Here is a 19,899-nt window from a genome sequence, read left to right as displayed (position 1 = left end):
TTCTTCTTACAGAATTATGACAGTTATATACAAGTCAATAATTACTAACCTCTAGCTACAGTTTAGAAGGACCATAGATGAATACACCCACCTGTTCTGTGAGACTTGTTTTCCCAGTTCCAGGGACTCCAAACTAAATTAGAGGAGAGCATCTACTTCAGGAGGCTGCTTAGGGAGACGATTTCCTCAGGACACACTCTTTGCAACACACCCTTAATTCTGAGCTTGTATTTCTGCTCGATTCCTGCTCCCTCCCTACCTCTTTCTCTTTACATTTCCCATCATAAGATGAGGGAAAACTGAATTTGACTCAATTCTAACACTCAAAAGGCAGAGTCAGGTGGATCTCTGTGAGTTCAAGGCCGGCTAAGTCTACATAATGAGTTCCAGACTGACCGGGGCTATACTGTAAGACCCTGCCTCAAAAATAGATGGTAGACTGATTGATTGATAGACAGACAGGCAGGCAATAAATGAGCTCTAACTACAAAATTGGCCTTTTTAGTTTAACAAAAAGGTAACATGGAAGACACAATGTTCATCAGCATGAGTGTGAGAACAAATAGACTCACTTTTACATGCATAAGGACAAGAAATAAGACAACAAAAGTAAAATACACTAAGAAAAGCAAAATAACAGAAGATGAAAAAAATTAGTTCATTATTGTGAGATATTTAAAAGATTATACTCTGAAACTCCTGAAACTACCAATAAAGTTAATCAGAGGGCAAGGCTAGATACTAGTCATAAAGTTTTTGGAGTACTGAGGACATATAGAGGGTATATGTAGGGTAGGGCTTAGAAAGATTCTCAGTCCTTTTGGATTGAGGAAGGAGAAAGAGAGGAGGAGGTCAATGGTCACTTCTCTGCTGCTTCTCTGCTTCTCTGGTCAATCAGGTTCTTACCCCAATATCTGGCTGAGTTTTATTGATAAAGAATAATTAGATAAATGCTTCAGTTCATAAGAAAGCAATCCATAAGCCAGATCCAGTAGCTTATAGGTTATAGCTACTTGAGAGGTTTAGACAGGAGGACCACAAGTTCAAAGCCAAGCTGAGCAGCTAGAAGAGTAGGATTCTGTCTCTCCAAAACAAAACAAAAGGGTTTTGGGGTTTGGTTTTTTGGCAAGGGGGGAGGGAGACTAAGAGTAGATATATCTCATCTGGGGATAGATGAAGCTCAATGGTAGAAGATTTGCCTATCATGAGTTAGCCCCTGTGTTCAATTCACAATACAGAGAGAAGAAAGAAATCCATCATGCTATGCTTTGTCTTTAGTCATTTGTCAGTATCAGAACCTGTTTTGCAAAGCTGTGTGGGACTTGCAATCAGAATATCTTTCCTCAATGAAAAACACAAGCAAATTGGCCCCTAGTTTATATTTTCTCGAAATAGAAAATTAGATTAAGAAAAAAAAACTAAAACTACTTTAACTTGTTTATTTTGGTAAAAATAATTATGTATAATTACTGTTGAAGGAAATCTACAACAGACCATCTTGATGTTTTATTTAAATCTGTTGCACACTGAATAACAAAATTAAAATGTCAGTTTCTCAATTGGAGAATACTCAAATCAACAGCCATGTGCTAAACAAAGAGACTCAATTAGAACACATTACAGTTCAATTTAGAAATGAATAAATCAAGCAAAAATATATATGCACGCACATACAAATGAGAAGCCACAGTTGCTTCTCTTTTGTCTCTACATTCTGAATAGGTCTGGCTACATCCTCCATGTTCAATGCTCTCAATATGTCCACTAGTCCTAGCATCTAGTACAAAGGCTTTTCATTTTTGCTTTTGTCACAGGATCCATTTGAATTTAAATGCAATTTAAGGATCTTATATTGTAGAAATGTAACAGGATCACTGAACAAAGTGTCCTAGAACTATAAATACACTATTATGTAACCAGTGAAGTTCACACCTAAGAAAACTAGATGGAATGATTATCCCGAAGCAAGTAATCAAAAATAAGGTGAACTTTAGGTTTGTCCTGTTAGGGAAATCAAGGAAAACCTGGAAAGCATCTAAAGTAGTCAACAACTGCAAAACAAATAAGTAGTTTCTGGAAAGGATCTAAAGTAGTCAACTACAACAAATAAATAAATATAATTTAAAAAGAAAGCTATCCTTATAAGCCATGAAGAGTAACAAACACAAATCATGCATTTTCCCAGGGTGCTCACATAAAAACACACTGTGCTTAAAAAAAAAAAAAAAAAACAGGAAGATTCTAGAATGCCTCAAAATAAAGAATGCTCCTCCAGCTGATGATGTGGGTATCTTAAGGTTACTATAAGCCTGGTAAAATAGGGGAACATACTCTGGGTACATGTGATCTCCCCTAAAGTAATCAAAGCAAAGACACTCTGAACATCTGGCCTACACAGACCTGTTGGAAGAAAACCATGTCTGGTTATGTTCATCTCTGGAGACCATTCCTTGATGATGTCTGCCAGATGGATACAGGCCAGTTTAAGAACATTAGGAAAATGTCTTTAAAATTCAGCTCAAATAGTTTCATGTTGTTCTCTATCCATTATCTTCTAGCTTCTAGCAAAATTTAATTCAAATGTTCCAGCTTTGCTTCAGCTGTTCCACTGGTATTAGGGACTTATATATGTCCATACTTGGGTTAGAACCTTAAATGAGGAAAGATGGTGGCAGTAGGTTCTAAACTAATCCTTAGGAAAGTGTTGAAGAGTGAGTCTTAGAGCAAGAAAACAGAAACACCAGTTTAGCAATAACTTTGTATCTTGGAGATTCTTTGAGCACTGTAATCTTGTTGCTTGGGAGTGGGAGAGTGGGGGCTAGTACGAGTTCTTAGTAATATGCAATGAGATCTTGGCTTCCTTATTTGCATTGCCACAAGAAAATTAAGAGCTAACTAAGTGTTGTGCTAAAATGCAACACCTTCCTCAGTTACAGTGTCTTATGTTTGTTTCCTCCTTTTAGCCACTAACTAGTCCTTATGTTTCCCAGTCATTACTTCTGGTCTCATCTTATTTCAAGCTAAATTCCTTTTTGGACAATAGCCAGGGTACAAGACAATCAATAAGTAAAATATCTCAGTACAATAAGGAAGTTACAAGAAGACAGTGCTCAAAAGAGATTTTATCGTGTGTGTGTGTGTGTGTGTGTGTGTGTGTGTGTGTGTGTGTGTGTGTGTGTAGTACAGGTGCCTGCAGAGGCCAGAAGAGTGAGTAAGATCCTCTAGAGTTACCGGTGGTTATGAGCCACCTGATGTGGGTGCTAAGAACCAAGCTCTGGCCCTCTAGAAATGTAACAAGCATTCTGATGCTGAGCCATCTCTCCAGCCTCATGAAGATAATACTCATCTTAAAACTATGAATCCTAGCAAAGCTTAGCTTGTATATTAGCTAAAAGCAGTAAGCAAGAAAGTTTGGGTTACACCAAAATATACACAATTATCTAGGAGAAATAGCTTATACATAATCCACTCCAATCTTTCACATAATGCAAGAAATTTCTTTTGCAGCTTTTCAGCCTCTGTCTGCATATCTGCAATAACAGGTGTTTTATGGCAGCTATAATTAAGTTCTTCCTTGAGCTGAAATTTGCTTCAGTTTGTCAAACAATTCTTCTTTCAAAGGTAGTCCTTCATAGTTAAATATACAGTAATTCCCATTTGTTGAATATTTGCAATGTCAGGCTCATGCAAGGTACGTTACAGACACTACTGTGTACTATCTTCACAATGGCCATCAAGTGAACACTTAACCTTTATAAAATGTTCCCCAATGAAACACACCCATTAGAAGATAATTACAGACAAGTATGCCAGGTTTTATTTATCGTTTTATTTATCTACTCTTAGAAACAAAGATACTACTAACTTTCTAAGAACCTGCCTTCAAAACTGGAAGGCAAACAAACTTCAGTTAGAGCAATTGAAATAGGAAATGAGACAGTCTAGAGATTCAGTACTGGTGTTTGATTCATGGAGTAGAAGAGTGGGGGGGGGAGGTGGGCACAGGGGACACAGGACCATTTAATAGGATAACAAGACAGGGACCAGAGAACTCCAAAAAAAAAAAAAAAAAAGATTCCTGTAATATCAGCAATCATGACCTAAGACCAATGTTGTAAATCTAAAGTTCAAACTCCGCCTGTATTCTATCTCAGACTGGATATTTTTATTTAGTTCAGTATAACCAGAAGATCTGAAATTCTGAACACCTATCTTCTGTGTTAGGCAAGTAGGAAAATATACAAAGTAAGGTCCTGAAACATAGAAGTGAGGAACACTCCAATGAACTGAGCAGGATCTAGACTCAAGCTAGGACTTCAGGATTAGAACACCCCTCTTAAGATGGCTTTTCAGGCTACCAGATGTCAAAGAAAAGAGTGCAGGATAAAAGGAAGATAGTGGCAAGGCATTTCACTAAACAACTAAATTCTAACTCAACCTTCTCAAGTCAGAAATCATTTCTCTTTAATCTTTTTCCTTCCAGATTTCTTACAAAAGACATCTCCCAGGGCACCTGGAGTCCTTCTTGATTTCAACACTCTGCTTTTTACTGCTAAGAACTAGTGCCACTTAATTATTTACCATGTACTTTATATGCATTTGAGGTACACCAACCAACAAAAATATACCTGCTTTCTTGCAGTTTGCCCTCTAGTGGAAAAGAGAAAGAAACATAGAAAATATATATGGTGTTTGCTAAAGTAAATAAAACACGTAGGAAGGAAGTGTTACAGAAAAGTATAAGTACAAGAGTGTAACAATTTATAAAACAGGTAAGAACAAGCTTCAATGAGAAAAAGGGACATTTGAGTAACTCCCAAGAAGTAAAAGAGGAGGCATTCAGGTAACAGGGAACAGAATAATTCTGATTAGATTAAAGTGCCACGGAGGCCCTCTTCCATTCTATTTTCAGTATCATCAAACCAGTTTCAACATCTCTCCAGGCAGCTTCCCTGCCCATTTCCTCTGTGGTACAGTTAAACATTATTTTTCCACAGTAAATCTACTAGCCCAATTTTCACAATTCTCTTATCCATTCATCCCCAATATAACAAACTTTTACTCCTTCACTTAAAATTCTTAAAACTTTATCATGGTCTTTTCCTACAGAGCCATTCTGATCAGGGAATCAGGGTTGCTTCTCTTTCCATCATCTATACCCTACCAGTCTGCAAGGCAGTGTTAACAGTTCCACCACCTCTGCAAAGTACTTTCTGAGGCTGCTATATTTGAGTCTGTGTCACTGTTTCTCAGCAAAGTAATTTTTAAATGAAAGCCTGTCATCTAGGTTTTCTATATTTCCTATCTTATTAACCATTACTAAATATTTGCTAAGAAAAAATTTATTTTCAAACTGGAACTTTGCCAGTGTAAATAAAGCACTTTTATTACCTCTGATAAACTTCTAAACAAAATGACTAAGAGTATGGTGGGGGGTGCTCAATTGGTAAAGTGCTTGCTGTCCAAGAAGCAGTACAAGGTAAATTAAGCCCTACATAGAGCACAGCTGTAAACATCTATAATCCCAGCACTTGGTGGAGCCCTCCCTAAATTTTCCCTAACCAGCCAGTCTAGCAGAAAAAGCAAACTCCAGGTTCTGTCAGAGGTCTAAAGCAATACAGGAAGACACCTGACATCTATGTATGAATGCAGAGGCATGCACTTGCACGCACATATACACACTATCTAAAATAACTGAAAAGAAGTATATTTTTAATGTGCAGAGACACAAAAAGCATCCATTTTAATGATGGCTGATAGCTGTTTTGTTTTCTGTTTTACTTTTCTCTAATCCAAGATTTCAGTTGTTTTCACTTTTATACTTATCTTCAAGAGCAGGAGTTTGGTATGCACTATACAATCAATACAATAAAGTGATCAACTATGATTGGGCTCATGAGTGATACTCAAATTACCTAAAAATACAACTTTAAGGAAAGATTACACAGAGTCCATTGCAGTTGCAGAACCAAACTGCAATTAAGACAAGCACAAGCAGCAAGGCATGGTGGTACATGCCTATAATCCTAGCACATAAGTAGCTAAGGCAGGAAGATGGCCTCAAGCCCCAGATAAAGCCTGGGACTATACAGTGGCCAGCATGAACTCTGTATCAAGACCAAGTTTCAAAACTATTTTTAAAAAGGAAGAGGGTGTTAAAGAGATGACTCAGTAGTTATGATAGCTCATTACAAAATTGTGATGACAAGAGTTCATATCCTAGCACAAATGTAGCAAGCTGGGCTTCCTACAAACACTTGTAACCCCAGCTCTGAGGGACAGAGAGATGGGAGGATTACTGGCTTCTAGCCTAGTTGAGAAAATATGAGACCCAGTTTCAGGGAGAGATTCTGCCTCAAAGGAATAGGCAAAGAATAATAAATAAGGACACAGGCACTTGTATACATGGGCACACAAATATGCCCACACTGTTATAAATAAATAATTATATTTTTAAAATAGAAAATAAAAAGTCTGACTCATATACTCATGGAAAGAAGGACTTCCTGCTGAAGTAACTAACAATATGACTTTGGTTTTCTTATCTGTTAAATGGAAACTAGAAGCTTCTCACTTATACATCTTCATAGAAAGAAAGTAAGTCCCAACGTAAGCACACTCCTGTCAACTCTATCTTCTCAGACAAAAGGGGTTAATGGCAACTCACCATCATTTGTGTCTTAGTATTTGGACTATTGTTAGACTATAGCTGTCCTAACTGAAATACAGTTTTACTACTATAAAAGCCTTTATTATTGAAAAGTCAAACACAAAACCTTAGTATCTTTGGTTAAAGAATGCTAAAAAGGATCTGTATCATCAAAATTTTCTGAGCACTGGTTGCCTAGACCTGGAACAAATGGAGCTATTTTGTGGCTCCAGGGATTTAGCTTAGGACAAAGGCTTGTCCAGCATGCTCAAGGTCCCAAGTTAGATTTGTAGCACCAAGTCTTTTTTTAATTAATCAGTGCTGTAAACAAGAAACTGCTCCTTGTATGTGCTACTAACTAGCACCCAGGGCTTGCTACTAGGTTAAATGAGACAATATAAGCAAATGTCTGTATTATACTATTCTAATGAATGTTGATACAGCCTTTCTATAAAGCTAGGGGTTGTTATTAAAACTAGCAATTATTTTTCCAAGTCTTGCTTTCAAGTTGCCAAATAGAGGAGAAGCTTTACAAAAGCTTATCCGATCAGTAAAACTGGTCCCATATAATCAGCTTACTCAACTGGTGTTTAAAGAAAAAACAAAAACGGATGTAAGGAAAAACAAAAACCTGGTAAGTCAACCAATTACAAGTTCACAATGAAGTAGTCACTAGGAAGGTCTACAATGCCTAGACTGAAGGTCAACTACACAGTTAAAAATGGATCTACTTCACCAAAACAAATTTTAATTTTTGTGGAATGTGCTTGGATGTGCTCTTACAAAAACTCAGTTTAGGAGGGTATTCAGTGCTAGGGATGCAGCTCAATTGGTCAAGTACTTGCTTAGCATGTTAAAAACAGAAACAATTCTGGGTTCAATCTTTAATACTGCCCCCCAAAGTAAATAAATAAATCTGCTCCATACAGGCTTGTTATCCACTCAGGGAAATGGAGCAGTATTATCAGAAGTTCAAGGGCATCAGTCTCAGGTGCCTAGCATAGCAAGTTTGAGGCTAGCATGCGTACATAAGACCTTTCCTCAAAAAAAAAAAAAAGGGGGGGGGAGGGGTTTCAATGTTGTCCTAAATACTATACTTAGGCTGGGTTAAACTGACTATAAATTTGAGACTACTCCAAAATTTCCTAGAGCAAGTTTTATGAGGGAAAGCAAAAACATCCCTGAGAAACAAGCCAGCATCTACCCTTAATTCCAGAAGCAGGAAGTAAGAACATGTCCCAATCACATAATATTAAACCACAGTCCATCTGTTCAGAATAGATTTCATTATATAAGCAAGAACAAGAAAGTGCAGCACAGGGCTCACAGTTTACTGCAATTTGCTTCCCTGACACTTACACCTAATCCAACTACACCTTACTTAACCAAGACAAATGCAAAACTACTGTTAGCCCACTTCTCTCAACAATAAGTACTATACCAAGTCACTTAATGAGCAATAAAAAAAAAAAGTGACTTTTCCCTGGAAAACTTTTACCTATAAACATCCTCCTTCCCTCCCGAAAAACTCATTTTTCTTAAATTCTGTTATTCAAGACCAACTTCACTTTAGGAAATCACTAATCCAGTTCCCTCCTCATCTTCAAGTCCTTTACACAGGAGAGGACACTAGATTTAGAATTAGGAAATCAAAGTTCCTTTCTTTCTCAGCTGGGTAGTATGGAGCCCTGAGTAATTCAATTAGTCTCAGGGGTCTCCGTGGTAAACCGAAGTGATGATATACCTATGATCTTCAGCAGGTGAACATCCCAATAGAGTATTCTCCTTTACCCCACTCATTTACATTACCATTCTGTCTCATTTCTAGCCATGTATTACAGAGTTTTTAGAACTGGGGGAAAGATAATACAAGTTAATACATCCAAACACATAGTATAGCCTAAGGAACCTAAGTCTAAAGAATCACTTGGCCCGGTGGTGGTAGTGCATGTTTTTAATCCCAGCACTTTGGAGGCAGAGGCAAGCAGATCTGTGACTTTGAGGCCAGCTTGGGCTACAGAGCTAGTTCCAGAACAGCCTAGAGCTGTTACACAGAGAGAAACCCTGTCTCAACAAACAAACAATCATTTGGCTTGAGTCTTGTCTTGCAGTAATTGGGACCATAAAGAACTTTTAAAATCATCAAATCCTCCTCTGTGCCTAATCTGAATTCTAGAGATCCTTCAAAAACATTTTTTAGTCAGAAAGTATCCAGGAAGGCCCTCCAGTCACTTCAGCTTATACTACTACTTTCCTGCCAAATACTAATATGTCTCTCCACAAAAAGTAATATTAAAAACACTTAACAATGTACACTACAAGGACACTAGCCAATCAGAAAAGGTATTTAACCAAATGAAAACATAAGCAGTCTAATGAGCAGTGGTTACACACAAGCCCTACTCACTGCTAAGAAACCAGAAACTTCAAAATTCAAAAAACACATACTTTTCTTATCTGATTTCTACAATTTCATGAATTATACAAGAAAGTATCACAAAGTAAAGAGCTGTTTTGCTTATCATAGCATGCAATGTTCTCCAATTATATATGTAATTTTAAATTAATATAGCATAATCTGCACTTATATAAATAGCATTACCCAGTCAAACAGAATTTAATCAACACATATTTATGCAGAACACAATATAAGCCACAGTGTTAGGTTCTAAAGACATAATGAAAAGGCAGAATCCATACCCTGGATAACTAATACATACTTATATAGTTAACAATGCAGGATGGTAGCAATGAATTAACACGAACTTTAATGCTATACAGTTTTAAAAAATGGGAGTTCAAATAGAGCTAAATGAAGCCTACACAGAATGACAATCTAAGAATTTCTGTCCTCAAGTTCTCATAAAAGGGACAAAATAAGCATGCAGGGTAAAGGCTTAAGAGTCAAGAACTAGTGGAAAAGCAGCTATCGCTGGAGTTTGAACTTTTGAGATGTTATCTCTACCTGGATGGCCCTATCATAAACCTAAGTACTGCTCTGGATCCTACACGGGAAATCTTCATACTTCAATGGACATCCCAGGATAGTTTGGCATCAGTTCATAAAAAAATCCTCCATGAGATAAACACTACAAAAAAGGTAGATTTAGGGGTAACTGGCAGGACTCAGCTGTTACAAGCAGTTTTCCCACTGGCCTAGTCCCACAGCCGCACCAGCCCCAAATAACACAGAGACGCTGTATTAGATATAAAGCTGTTGGCCTGTTACTAGTGTTTCTTATTGGCTAGCTCTGTCTTAAATATTAGCCCATTTCTACTAATCTAAGTATTTCCACGTGGTTTTATCTTACCGGAGAGAGGGTCCGGAGTTGTTCTCTCTCAGCCCTACATCTTGAATCTCCTCCTACCTCTCCCTGACTCCTCTTTGTCTCCTAGTCCCGCCTATCTTGCTTTCCTATTGGCCAACAGTGCTTTATTTATTAACCAATAGGAGAAACATATTTACAGAATGACATCTCCTATCACTCAGCTGTTAGGGATGTTTTCCAAGGAAATCATGAAATAGCAGGCAACAAAACGGCATTATGACATGTGATGCAGCTATAAACAGTAATACTGTGTACCAGGGACAAGAAACCAATTTCCCTGTATTGGAGAAAACAGAAGCTAGCAGTGAAATATAAATGATACTCAGACCAGACAGTAAGGAGCAACTTCCAGTTTTAAGAGAAGCTAAATTATAAAGAAAACATACCGAGCTTTTTCTGAATGTATAAAAGAATACTTTGAAACATCAACCTAACTTACCTAGGCCACAGCTTCCTCTTTTTAGGGGGGATGGAGCTTTGAGATAAGATCTCTATAATTTGTAGCTCTAGCTGTCCTAGAACTCACTATGTAAACCAGGCTGACCTCAAACTCAGAGATCTCTGTCTCTGCCTCTCAAGTGCCGAAATTAAAGGTGTGGGCACTATGCCAGATCCGCCATAACTTCTTAAACTGAGTCATAACTCCATATAGAGGTGCTAAGGGAGGTTCACAACAACTCTGGCGATAGTAAAGGGCTTCTGAAATATATAACACCCAAAAACTAAGTCAAAATCAAATGAGTAATGAATCTGAGTTATTTCTGGTGGTGCATGTTTATGTAGCATGATGCAACTTCCCTACAGCCTTAGTTCTGAACACACATGTTGCCAATGTACACAATGCCAAAAAAGTCTAGACTATTATTTTGAGGCTTTTAAAAATATTTTTGCTTATGTGCACTGGTGTTTTGACTGCATGTGTATTTGTATGAGTGTGTCAGGTACCCTGGAATGGGAGTTACAGTTGGTTGTTAGCTGCCAAGTGGGTGCTGGGAACTGAACCCAGGTCCTCTGGAAAAATTGTTGGTGCTCTTAACCACTGAGCCATCTCTCCAGCCCCTATTTTATGAGTTTTAATGTTTTTATTGTACATATAAAATTTTCTACTTTTTCAGAAACACGATGATTAACTACAGAAAAGACTTTCATGTGTATCAAAGGGGTGTATCCTTGATTGTATTGTGTTAGAATGTTTCATTTTAAAAACTGTTAAATTAATTTCAACTTGTGATTAAGACAGACTTTCCAACAATTTCTGAATGGCCCTAAACATATGCAATTGTGTGAAGTGCACTGGATGATTTAATTCTCTATGTAAAAATAAACTCAGCCACCTCATTACTATGAGAATTTGCTTTAATCTTTAATAAACAATAAAAATGTATGCACCAATGAATTATTTTAGAATGATTCTATTTATGATTTACTATCAGTATGTTTAAGTTATATACCTGCTTTCTATATCTATATATTCAAGATTACATACAATTTCTTGAGAAAAAGAATGTGGCAAATGGGAAAAGTGTATGGAGTGTTAGTCTAGGTTTTGAGTAATAAAAGCATCTAGGCCAGTTTTGTATTACACAATTACCTAACTAGGAGATAAACTCCTCCAGGGCATGGACAGCAATCTTCGAAGCATCTAAATCAATATTGCTTAATACTTGAATGTATTCTGCTTTGTCGTAGGTAGAAAAGCACTGTATCTTCTATTGAAGACCCATGTGAACAGAATGTTCAAGTAAATTAAGGAAGGCACCTAAGTTGTAAGAACTAAATATGAACTCTTCTTAACATGAGCTACACTACTTTGGTGTATAGCAGGTGCAGGGATTTTGAACTCTGAAAGGCCTAAGTGCAAATCTTCTGCGCTTAGGAAGAACTTAATCTCTTACACCTTAGTTTTCATGCCAATATACAGGACAAATAATGGTAAGCCCTGATGGTTCATTCAGTTATAGGTGTCAGATACCGTACGATGGTATACCTTTTGTACAAGCATTAAAATGGATTCCTAATAAGTAGTAATTATCAAGTTTAATAACAGCCGACTTCTAGAGTCTAGAGAGATTTTTTGTTTGGCTTTTGCTTTTTAAAAGAATTTGTTATCCAATTTCAGCAACAGAAATGTATCTTCGTTGCATTTTCATGGCTAATGCTGAGCCTCGGTATTTTGTTTTCTCCTATTTTAATTCGGTTACTGACAAAGAGTAAAGTTTCTCACTCTTCCCTCCACGGGGTGACAACCACCAGTATCACACCGGCTTTAATATTTTGGAAAACCACACAACACCCGCCCCCCCAAACCCAGCTTCAGAGGTCTGATCTAAAACTACCTTCACTTAAGGAAGCGTTATATCCAAAACATCGATCCCTCAGAGAAAATGAAGCATTCGGCCAATTCTACAGGACCAATCCCATTAAAACATTCCCAAACCTGAAAAGTGAACAAACGTTCAAGTTTCTACTACTAAGACAACCCGTAGCCTTCTGATTACTGAACTCTTAACTCTTCCTAGATACACGAAAGGAGAACATTCCGCGCATCTTCGCGCCTGCTTCTCACACAAAGCCCCCAGTGGAAGAAGAGTCGCCCTCGGCGGGTGCCGGCACTCAAGTCAGCACCGCTCACCGGGAGTCCCGGCCCTCAGCGCCCCTTACGACCCCCCGGAGAGTCCTCCACGCTCCGAGCCCCGGAGCGCCTCCACTCCCGTGCCCGCCCACGCCCCCAGCAGCCCGAGGCCCGGGCGCACTTGGGAAGGGACACCGGAGCCACCGTCCCGGCCAGCCTCGCGCCCCTAAAAGACAGCCCCGACCTCCGCAGGCCAGCCCGCCGCTGCCCCCAGGGAGCCTAAGAGGGCTGGCCTCCCGGCGCCGGGCCACCCGCGCCCGACACCGACACCGCCCCCGCCCCGCCTCTCCTCCCCGCCCCGGCTCGCGTGGCGCCTGCCGGGTCAGGAAAGCCCGGCCGGCCGGGCGCCGCCACCTGCGCCCCCGGCCCCGCGCCATGTTTGAGAAAGAGCAGAAGCCAGCCAGAGGCCGGGCCCGGCCCGCGCGCCCCGCGGCCGCCCGCCCGCCCGCCGCTCACCCTTCGTCCCCGGTAGCAGCGTCGCCGCCGCCGCCACCAACATGATGAGAAGCAGCCGGCGACGCGGAGCAGCGGCCGCCGCCTCCATGGTCCCGCCGCCACCGTTTGTGGCCCGGCCCGGCCCCGGCCGCAGCTTCTCCTCAACAAGCCTCGCCTCGCCTCGCCCCACCTCCCCGCCGCCGCCGCGGCCTCGCTCCGGCCCTTTGTAACTGCTCGAGGGACGCGCGCCCATTGGCTGCCCGGCTCCCGCCGACCCCGCCTCCCCCGCCGCCCGAGAGCGCCCTGGAGGGACCCAGCCGAGAGCCCCGCCCGCGGGGCCTCTGGGTGGCCAATGAGCGGCCGCGGGCTCTGGCTCCAACCACGCCCCCGCACTGCTGGGCCTCTGACCACGCCCCCGCACAGCTGGGCGCCCCTACTCTAGCCGCAAACCGGCGACTCGCGCTCTACGGGCGGGTGGGGGCAGGGCCCGTCCAGCGCGCGAGACGGAGCCCGCAGTCCCCGCTAAGCGCTGGGTGTGCCTGTGCGAGTCGCTTAGGGAAAGACTGTGACCGCTGCACGCTCTTTTCTTCTACCCCCAACCCCACCCTGACTTCCCCTGCACAGCCCTACACAGCAAAGCCCAACTCTCGCCACTCAGCCCTTGAGCACTGTCCGCGGTTCAACTTCCCTAGACTCACGCCTCAACTTCCAGCCTCCCCGAAAGAAAGATAACCCGATTTCTTCCTGCTCTCCACGTCCGCCCCAGACCTTGTCGCCCCCTCCTCAAATTCCTGTCAAAAGTCGGATCCCAGATTCTGACACCCAAGGCGGAGCTCAGACACACCCCCGATTGGCCTTCTACCTCTCAGCAGCGAAACACACCCAGACCGGGGATCCCAGCCGCCCTCCTTCCCTCCCACCCTTCCTGACCCCGCGTGGAAGCCGGGAGTCCCACAGATTTCAAAGGAGGGGGTATTGCCCTACGGAGCATCCCGCCCCGGGGCGAAGCGGGAGCAGTCAAAGGCACTTTGAGCTGTCTCCGACACGCCTGTGTAATAATTTCGAGGTGTCACTAAAAACCCAAATAAACTCAGCTCCGCTTTCATTCTGAATTCCTAATTTACTGTGAGACGCTCCACCCACCTTCCCTCTGGGACGCCAAAATGAGCTCCAGATTTGTAATTCTTCCTGTCAGACTAGTCCTTTCTTCAGACACAAACACAGCCACGGAGGCGGCCGCATGGCACCGACAGCATTTTTCTGCAGAACCTTTTAAGGAGAAAATTTTATTTTCTGTGTGATTTGAACTCGTAATTAAATAAAGCTCGGTAGTAGGAATCAGCCGACCTCTGGCAACGATTGGTAAATTGCTTTAGAGCCACTCTCCAAGAGGTTGATCCTGCTATGAAGGGAATCCGTGGGGCTTCTTCTAGATGGGGTCTGAGAGTCCTCCTTGGCTGCAGCTGGGACACGCTTGAGCAAGTCCTCAACCTGCCAGAGCCAGAACAGGCTGTCTCTCGGGGCCTGCGCTCCGGGGCTCCAGAACCCATCAGCCCCCAGCTCGTTCCGCTCAAGTGTAGCGAGGCAGCAGAGACTGGCCAGCTTCAAATGCAATTGGCTCTGGGAGACTTAGAGGGCTATGACACACTCGAAATCTCCCGTGCCGTGCTTGCCCTCACCTCACTCCCACCACAAAGACCTAAGCAAGTACTCTACAAATATAAGCTACATTCCGTGTGTGTGTGTGTGTGTGTGTGTGTGTGTGTGTGTGTGTGTGTGTGTGTGTGTGTGCAACTGGAGTCACATCCCTTGCAACTGGAGTTACAGGCGGTTACCAGCTGCCTGACAAAGATGCTAGGAACGAACCCCATCCTCTGCAAGAGCAGCAAAGCTCTTAACCACTCACCTATCGCTCCAGCCCCCAACCTTCTTGGTTTTTAAAGACAGGATCTCACTATGTAAACCAGGCTAGACTGGAACTTGGAATCTTCCTGCCTCAGCCACTCCCCACCCCCACCCTTACAGATAAATGCCAAGATGCCCCTCCTCCTACTTTACTTTTTCTGGTCTAATGTGTGTCTTGCATAAGATCTCAAAAGATTTTTATTTAATGCATGAATAATTAATCTCTCGGGATTTTTCTCTGGTTATCTTTACTAGTGGATAGCAAATAATAAAAGCACCTATCCCACTTACAAATGGACTGAATCATAAGGCCAGGGTGTCTTAATGACATAATATGTCTGGAACAGTGTCTGGGACATAGTAAATATTTAGTTAATGCCATTTCCTTTGCCCATCCCCTCTGCATGATGTTAACCTTGAGTCTAATTCAAACCTTTGCCTCATGAAGCCTGTAGTGACCAACTTGAGGATTTCTTCTGTGACACACTTCCAGGTCCTGGACATTTTCCATGGAACTAAGTGTGTTCACTAGGAAACTGAGGAACGGGAAGGAGAACAGACTATTTTTAAATTGTATCGTCCGGATATTAGGAGGAAATTTCCATGAGCTACAGATCTGAAAATAAGCTGTGTTAGAATGGAAGAATATACTGTCAGTTTAAAATTGGAACTCTCTAATTGCAGTTTTCTGATGCGGATGCTGGGTCTGGGCCCTGGAAAGCCTGTTTAAGTTCCTCTGGAGGCAGTCCAAGAATCTGCATTGCCAATAAACTTCTCAGGAGGTTCTGCTGCACAGGACACCTGGCCTTCTGAAGACATTGACTTACTTAAATACAATAAAATGAACGGACCCATGTTCGTTTTGAGAAAGGCAAGGCCATGGCAAGAAACCTCCATCCTTGGAGACTCACACACCCTAGTTACCTTAGACATTTCTGGATATGGATCTATGAGCTGCCTGATTTCTACTCACTCCCTAAATCCAGCAACCATTCCATCTCCCCATGCCCCACACACAGCCACACCTGTGCACACCCCGCACCTCCCCCCAACTACCTTCCCTAAAGTGAGATAGTAACCTATACACCTTCTTGTTGTGAGGCCTAAATGAGTGGTTGCACATAGGGAATCAATCACAGATGTTCATTCCCAGCTTAGTCTTCACGGGTTCTCAAAAGGCCAATAGGATGTTCACTCTAATGTCTTGATTTAAAAAGCAAAGAAAAGAAGGGGGGAGGTGGCAGGGAGAGAAAGAGAATCATCACTCCACAGGTCAGCTGTGGAGCTCGGCCTGGAAGTTACTCCAGTGCCTGACCCTCCACACAGCAAAACCTCTCGGTCTTTACACTGAGTGCATTGGCTGTTTTCCCCTTTGGATGCCTCTCTTAAGTAAGATGCTTTCTCTGAAATGAAGACCAAAGGGTGCTAGTTGCCTCGTCCATGCCTGTTCCTAGATTTCATCCATGCCTGTACCTAGATTTGCTTGGTAACTGAATCATAACTTCTTAAGGAAAAGCAATTCATGGGGGTCGGGGTGATCTGAACTTGTTCAGTTCCACAGCTACATGAGCACGAAGCAGAGTCCATTTCCTTCCCAGTTGAGTTTGTTTCCCTTTATTTGTGGTGACTAACCTTGTTTGTCAACCCAGCTAGATTTGGAATCTACTAAAAAACACAAGCCTCTCGCCACTCCTGTGAGGGACTTTCTCAGTCAGATTATCTGGCTTTTTCTTCTGTTTGCTTGGTTTGACTGCTTTCACTAGGAAGTTGATGGACCCCATTGCTGCCAATCTTAGGAAAAGCTTCTTTAGACATCCAATACAGACTGAAGACCAGCAGCTTTCCAGGAGTCCTCCAGACTTTTTCAACACCAGACTGGGGACTGCTGAGATGCCCAGCCTAGTGAACTGAGCAACTCCTGAATTCTCAGCCTCTCCAGTGTGAGATAGCCAGTGTTGAGCTACACACATGCTGTAGGATATTCCAATAAGCCCACACAGATATAATCTATTCATTCTGTTCTTTTAGAGAACCCTGACTAAAACACCATTTAAACAAGAGACAAACACACCACATTCTCACTCTTCCTGGAATATAATTGCAGTGGAGACACAGCAGCTTTTTATAAGCATAATGGTGATGGCTTAAACTAGGCCTAAAGGAAGGAAAATGGGTCCCCACTAAGTTCAGCGATCAACTACGCCAGCTCTAAAGCACTTACTTATTTTCTGCTACATGAGGAAAAATAAGCCTTCATTTTAAACCTTAGAACACTTCATTTCTGCTCATATGCCTATTTTGATAGAGTATTTTCTACCTTGTTTTCTAGCCCCCAGAATATTATTGATTTATGCTCTTGTCAGAGGCTGCTAACTCTCAGTGTTCCTGAGTAACAAAGCACCTCACAATTTAGTGGCTAAGAATCATAGGCACATGTTATAGCCCATGAGACCGTGGGTAGTCACGGTGGCTTCTCTGGTCTAGGCCAGTGGAAGCAGTCTCAACTAAGCTCTGGCATGAGCATGCTGTCAGGACCAGTCAGCTCCTCTAGGTGGTTTTTCATCATCTACAGGCTAGCCTGGGCTTGCTATCAGGACAGTGCAGAGATCCAGGATAATGAGAGAATGTGTGTAAGACTGCTCGACTCTTGATTTAGAATTAGCGCATGATTAGGCTCACTTCTGCCCTACCCTGCTGGTTTGTGTAGGAACTGAGCAGAGACCAAAATCGAAGCATAGAAATTATGATACACATGCACAAGCATGTGTACACACAAACACACACACACTCATATCAGACTATTGAGTTCATTTATATACATACATGTGTTTAGGACTGGCCTCTTGGAATAATCTATCAGGGAGCGTGTCCCTGGAGAAAACCTGACTCTCCTTCTCTCAGTAGACATGCAGCTCTTGATCTAAGGGCCTTATAAATTTCTTTCATTCATATTGGAATTCTAGCTGGCATTATTATGTGGGTTTTGTTTAAGCAATCGTATTGTAGAGATATCATGGGTGCAGCTGCCCTGTCATTGTGGCCTTGACTCATATGACTCATGAAAGAGGAAGTCAATTAGAAAATGTATAAAGAAGAAATGTATAAAGAAGGTCAGGAGAAGGGGCTGACGAGGTGACAGGGGTTAAGAGTGTGTGTTGTGTTGTTCTTACAGAGAAACCCAATTTGGGCCCCAGAATCCACACCCAGCCTCACACAACCACCTGTGTACATCTAGCTCCTGCCTGCATGACACCTGCACTCACGTGTTCACACTCATACACAGGCACATACATCAGTTTACATTTGGCTCATTCTCAATGCTGTAGAACATGGCTCTCCAAGCAAAACAGCTCCAGAACATCTGTGCCTGCTTACAGGAGACTGTAGCTGATGGTCCATTGGCTGTGCACATTTCTTTTTTTCTTTTTTGTTTTTGTTTTGTTTTGTTTTTCAAGACAGGGTTTCTCTGTGGCTTTGGAAGCTGTCCTGAACTAGCTCTTATAGACCAGCCTGGCCTCAAACTCACAAAGATCTGCCTGCCTCTGCCTCCCAAGTGCTGGGATTAAAGATGTGTGCCACTACCACCCCGGGATGCACATTTCTTTAGAGAAGGAGTGATTGGGGAGGGCCACTGGATTCTTACCTGAGATCCCAACCACTCCTCCCAGCATGCATTCAATTCTGCTGTAATTGGACATAGTATAGATTAGGGAGATTAACTGGAGGGAACTCCATCTGTATTGTTATGAAGAATCTATCATTCCTTCTGAGGGAAGACTTTACAGTGAGGCTGCTTTGGGGTCTCCCACACTCCTATAATCCCTCACTTGTTCTTTGTAAGTAAATCTGATGAAATCATTGTTTTCCCAGAGTGCACTTTGGTGGGATTGTACTTTGGTTTATCATTGGGACCTTATGAGGAAGAGTATGCATTGTCTATGTCTCTCCAAGGAAGGAATTGTCATAATATTTGTACATTCCATGGAACTTAATAAATGTACAAGTCCATGTATCCCACCGTGTAGGATACAGAATATTTTCACTGTCAAAGCCCCAATCACAAAGAATTCCTTATACATGGTATTCTTATTGTCTGTAATTTAAGACATTACATTTAAATCCTTAAGTTGTCTTAATGCATATGTAAAAAGTGAGGAATAATAAATGTTTTTTCTATATCTGATATGATATATTGAATGCACTTTTCCACCATTGATCTACAGATATGCCTTTCTCAAAAAAAAAATATATATATATAGGGCTACAGAGATGTCTCGGTAGGCATGTACTTTTGACATAAGCGCAAAGACCAAAGTTCAAATATCCAGTACCTATACAAGTACTGTGTAGGCTGCCAAGCCCACCCTTAATCCCAGTTATTTGTGTTTCTTAATAACATGGTTCTTGATTTCTGTACTTTATGGTAGCTCTTAAAATCAGGTAGAATAAGTTTTCCAACTTTGTTTTGCTTATTCTAAAATATTTACTGTGATAAATAAGTTTTAGTGAAAGTTTGTCAACACGTTTAAAAATATTTACCTTTTATTATTTTTTTAATTATTTGTCAGTCTTTGTACACATAAATGCAGATGCCCACAGCGGCTCTGGACTGGAGCTAGAGTTAGAGGTAGTTGTGAGCCACCTAGCATGGTTGCCAAAAATTGAACTTGGGTCCTCTAGAGGTGAAGTACTTTCCCTTAACCACTAAGCCATCTCTCCAGCTCTTTTGATAAAGGCCATCTAAGAGTTTTATTGGAATTGCAATTTATTGGTAAATCAATCTGGAAAGGACTGTTATCTTTATATTGAATCTAATCCTCCAAGAACATGGTATATCTCAGTTCTTTAATTATTCTCAACAATGTTTTGAGTTTCTATTAGCAAGAGACTTTTATAACAATGTGTCAAATTTATTCTTACATAAGTGTTTAACCTAGAGGTTAATTAGA

General features: G+C 41.7%; 1 protein-coding gene across 2 annotated transcripts in view; it reads right to left on the bottom strand.

Annotated features, from left to right (window-relative positions):
- The window catches only part of Tgfbr1 (transforming growth factor beta receptor 1), a 61,084-nt gene extending 47,750 nt beyond the window's left edge, over positions 1-13,334 (bottom strand). For both annotated transcript variants that reach the window (XM_051187768.1, XM_051187769.1), the window contains exon 1: positions 13,067-13,334. In XM_051187768.1, coding sequence (XP_051043725.1) covers positions 13,067-13,298 — 232 coding nt within the window. In that variant the 5' untranslated portion in view covers positions 13,299-13,334. The remainder of the gene's footprint in view (positions 1-13,066) is intronic.
- Between the last annotated feature and the right edge of the window lie 6,565 nt (positions 13,335-19,899).

Source organism: Phodopus roborovskii, unplaced genomic scaffold, assembly GCF_943737965.1.
Source record: "Phodopus roborovskii unplaced genomic scaffold, PHOROB, whole genome shotgun sequence".
Lineage (NCBI taxonomy): Eukaryota > Metazoa > Chordata > Mammalia > Rodentia > Cricetidae > Phodopus > Phodopus roborovskii.
This window is presented reverse-complemented; position numbering and strand designations above follow the sequence as displayed.